Source organism: Phalaenopsis equestris, unplaced genomic scaffold, assembly GCF_001263595.1.
Source record: "Phalaenopsis equestris unplaced genomic scaffold, ASM126359v1 Scaffold233999, whole genome shotgun sequence".
Classification (NCBI taxonomy): Eukaryota; Viridiplantae; Streptophyta; class Magnoliopsida; order Asparagales; family Orchidaceae; genus Phalaenopsis; species Phalaenopsis equestris.
This window is the reverse complement of record NW_018251927.1, coordinates 48,478-52,705: the sequence shown is the minus strand read 5'-3', so window position 1 is coordinate 52,705 and position 4,228 is coordinate 48,478. Positions and strand designations below refer to the sequence as shown.

The following is a 4,228-nucleotide window of genomic DNA, read 5'->3' as shown; positions in this document are numbered from 1 at the left end:
AGAATAGACCACATGACAACAAAATATATAACGATAATAAATAATAACAGGGGTTTTCACATGCATACCACAAATTTCTTACGCATGTACGTCTAACCCTAAGCTTCAATTTTTACAAGCATGCCTCCTTTTCTGTATAAAAAAAGTGAAATACACCTTTTTTTATGAGTAGATAACGTGGCAAATATATAAAAATTGAAGTTTAGGTGTTAGATATGTATAAGCATAAGAATTTCATGGTATATATGTAAATCTTCCACAAAAAAAATTCGTAAGGCTTGAAGTGATTTTATAAATGTCATTCAATAAGTACTCTAAAAATGTCCAGATATCTTATATGAGAATTTTCAAAACCACTGCACATATTAAGCAATTTAACAAAAAAAATCTGAAAATTACAGCACATATTAAAACCATTACAGCGTGTTAGCCGTTTCATTTCATTCAACATGATAAAAAAATCTCATTAAAATACATCAGTTCTAGCTTGCAAAACTCATCAACTTCTTAAGTTCCACTTACCTTTCATGCTCATAAAGAAAGAAAAAAACATGGCTTAGCCAAAATTTTGGTATTCCCTACAAATTGTCTCTTGTAGGGAAGAAAGTTGATATAATATAACAGCCAATTTATCAGATATCATCAATATAATCAAGAAGATCATCAACCTCCTGCTTTAAGATTGATAATTTCTGTTGATAAGGAGCAACCCTATTCTCGATTTCTCTGCCTATATATTTCTTCTCAAAACAGTCCACAACAGTCACATGTTTCTGCAATAATTTTTCTTGCATTTCCTTCTCCTTGGCAACCAGCTCCTCAACCTGTACAAGAAGCTAAGCTCAGTGATGAAATAAAAAACTCCAAAAGTAGATAGTGTAGCAGCTACGGGAGATAAAATAAGATAAATTAAAATAAAGGAAATAAAATCAAAATAGTCCCTACACTTTTTATGTGAGGGGGCATTTTAAACCCAGACTATCTGCCGTGCCGTGCCCAATTTTGTTATTTAACTCGGATTTAATCCAGAGTAATCAAATAGGACTATTGTGGATCATATTTGAGGAGTCGTTGGACTAAATTGAACACATTTATAGTTTGTGTACTGCCCACCCAACACTACTCTGACATAGCAGTAGTCGTATCAAGCAGAAGGATTTTTTACGAGGAAACGAAAAGAGATTCATAAAAGCAACCAAAGGATCGAAGGAGCACCTGCATGTGTGATATTCAAATGGCTCAAGAGAGAAGATGAGGTGGTGGAAAACCAGAGTTGCCCCAACAAGTGCGATACTGACAATGGGAAAAAAAAGGACCTCGTTTGCTTGCAGCAAAGAGATCGTCATTGTCAGGCGAACCAAATCGAGCAGATGATTGGGCTTTAGGTTCAAAGTACTATGTCGATGAGTTACAATGAAGGAGGAGAAGGCGAACAATTTCTGGTGCATGGAATCAAACGAAAAAGACAAAAAATGCTCGCAGGCAAAACTCTTGCGTCTAGAGCAGAACGATAAGGCTATTAAAGGCTAGAACTTTCACAGGAGTGCGTTATCGAAGATAAGGGTGATGGGGCTTGCGATCGAAGCCAAAGAAGAGCAAACAGTAATTTTGTCGAGCAGGAAGGCTTCTTCTTGTCGGTTTCTTGTGGGTTATGAAGCACCAATTCGAGCTGAAGCCATATATTTGAGCTCACATGTTAGTTTTCTTTGCATTTCTAATGTTCGAGCTTGCATGTTAGTTTTTTATGCATTTCTAATGTATTTAATTTATCATTTTGACTTGAGTTTAATTTAATTTTATAAAAATTTTATAGGTAAATATGTAATAGTATAAATGAAAAAAAAAATCAATTTATATTATCATACTTAAATAATAATAATAAAATTATGGGAAAATATTTATAATAAAGGGGTTCTTAAACCATGCAATTTATAGGTAAAGGCTCCCAAACAATTAATTTGCTCGAGAAGGACTCCGTCGTGTCCTTTGATGTCGTTCTTTTCTCTTCGTCTCCCGTCAGCGCGGGAACGGAGAATTCGGGCCCAAGCAATATGGGCAGGGTTGCAGTTAGAGACGAGCAACCAGGCAGGAGAGGAGCCAAAGCTGCAGACGATATCGACATGGGCAGAACAGGACGAGACAGGCTTGCAGAGGCGAGAGGCTTTACAGAGAGCGGGATGGAGGAGGACGCATACAATGGATTTGAAGTAGTTGATTTTTTAAGTGATGCAAGTGGAGGTGAAAGGGAGACGAAAGAGGAAGCGAAGCTCCACTCAAAGGAGACGCAGAGGGTGAGCTTGGCTAGGGTGGAGAGCTTGAATGGTGGGAGTTCACAATTAGTTATTTCAGCGAGAGACAGCATCGCTTCGCCTACTCGGCTTCGGAGGATGTTTGGACAACGACTGGGTCCATGACAATGCCTTAGTTAATGCTCTGCAAGCCTGTTTTGTCATGTTCTACCCATGTTCTCTGCTCCCGCACCGACTAAGACACGAAAAGAAAGGAATGGCACCAGAGAAGGACGTGACGGAGTACTTCGCGGGTAAATTAAATGTTTGGGAGCCCACCTATAAATTGCATGGTTTAAAGACCTCTATATTTTAAAAACACTATATTAAAATAGCAATAAGTCAATGATAATATTATTTGAATAAAAAGGATGAATCTTTAAATTAAATTGATGATTTATAAAATTAATAAAAGACAAATTAGTGGAAAATAGTAAGATTTAATTATCATAAAGTAACAAGAATATTTTATTTATGATTACAGGTTTTTTGTTGAAGAAAAGAGAAGACAAAGCCCCATCAAACAGTAAGAGATAATAAATGTTTAGAATTACACTAAATGATCATATTAGATAGTACAAACCTTAAAATACTCTTAGATTAATTTACATAAAGTTTAACTGAAATGCATATTATTCTCTTTCATTATATCAATATAATTTAGGAGTATGAGCATTAACTAAATATAGTTCGCTCATTGTTATTTTAAACTAACATTTCAAGTTTAATTAATTGATTAGAAGACGAGAAATAGATGAAAAAATTGTGGATCTGCCCAAAGATAAATTTATAACTGCTTTAATTTAATCTTTTTTTTTTTGTAGTGACATTTTCATTTGTTAATTGTTAGATATACAAAATGAATATAAAAATTTTTAATTTCCATTGCATATCGTTTGTATCCGCATTGATTAATTTCAAGCCCCGCGTTAGATCTTGACGATCTGGTATTAAAAGTCACATATAAAAAATCAAGGGACCATTTTGATGTTTGTAAGAAAAATTAACTTCTTGTTACCGAATGAATGAAACCATATTAAATACTGATAATTCCTAGGAAAAAATGAGATGAAACATATTAATTAGTTTTTGTTTTTTTTTTATTTTTTAGCAATTTTTTTACATATTTCTTAAAGGTGCATCACACATTTGATTTATGTGTAATTGGAGTGATCATAATCAGATTTTTCCAAGGATCCAAAAAAAAAATCAAGCAAAAAAATTTCAAGCACATTTGTTAACCCAAAAACTTTATGCTGTGGTCTGCAATATGCAGAGTTTTAAGTATACTACAATGAAGTTGAATAAAGAAGAATCGAAGGATTGGGGAGTAAAATTCTATAAAAAGATCTTCCAGACTACAAGCACATTTTAGATGAATTGCACATTACAGTAGTTTTAGGTACTTGGCAGGAAGTGTGTAGACTCTGTTAATTTAAATTCTCGATATTTTAAAAATTCATTAAAAGTAGTAATCAGGCTTATTTTTGGGTGTTCGTCAAAAAACAATAAACATGACAAAAACCTCACTAAGAAAATAATAGAAAATTGAACACCATGAAAAGGATCGACAAATCACCAAGGGGAGAATAAAAATCAACAACAGCAAAGCCTTAATTCCACTACGTGGGGTCGGCTACATGAATCTTTTTTCTCCATTGTGTCATATTTAGTGTCATATTTTCATTTAATTCTAGTAAATTAAGATTATTTTTAATACAATAAGCCCAAGTCTTCCTAGATCTACTGCCTTTCTTAACACAAGTCAAATCTAAAACATCTACTCTCCTAATCGGATCATCGGATGGTCGACGATTAATGTGACCAAACCATCTAAGAAGACTTTCTCTAATTTTGTCGGTCATAGGAGCTACACCAACCCTATCACGGATATAATCATTTCGCATTTTGTCTCTAAGTGTAAAGCCACTCATCCACCT

At 34.1% G+C, this 4,228-nt stretch overlaps 1 protein-coding gene across 1 annotated transcript in view; it reads right to left on the bottom strand.

Annotated features, from left to right (window-relative positions):
• Positions 1-407: 407 nt before the first annotated feature.
• LOC110038814 (dolichyl-diphosphooligosaccharide--protein glycosyltransferase subunit 1A) overlaps positions 408-4,228 on the bottom strand; it is a gene marked incomplete at its 5' end in the record, with an annotated part of 49,700 nt that continues 45,879 nt past the window's right edge. Inside the window, 1 exon segment of the mRNA XM_020743722.1 lies at positions 408-824. Within this exon segment, the coding sequence (XP_020599381.1) occupies positions 633-824 (192 nt within the window).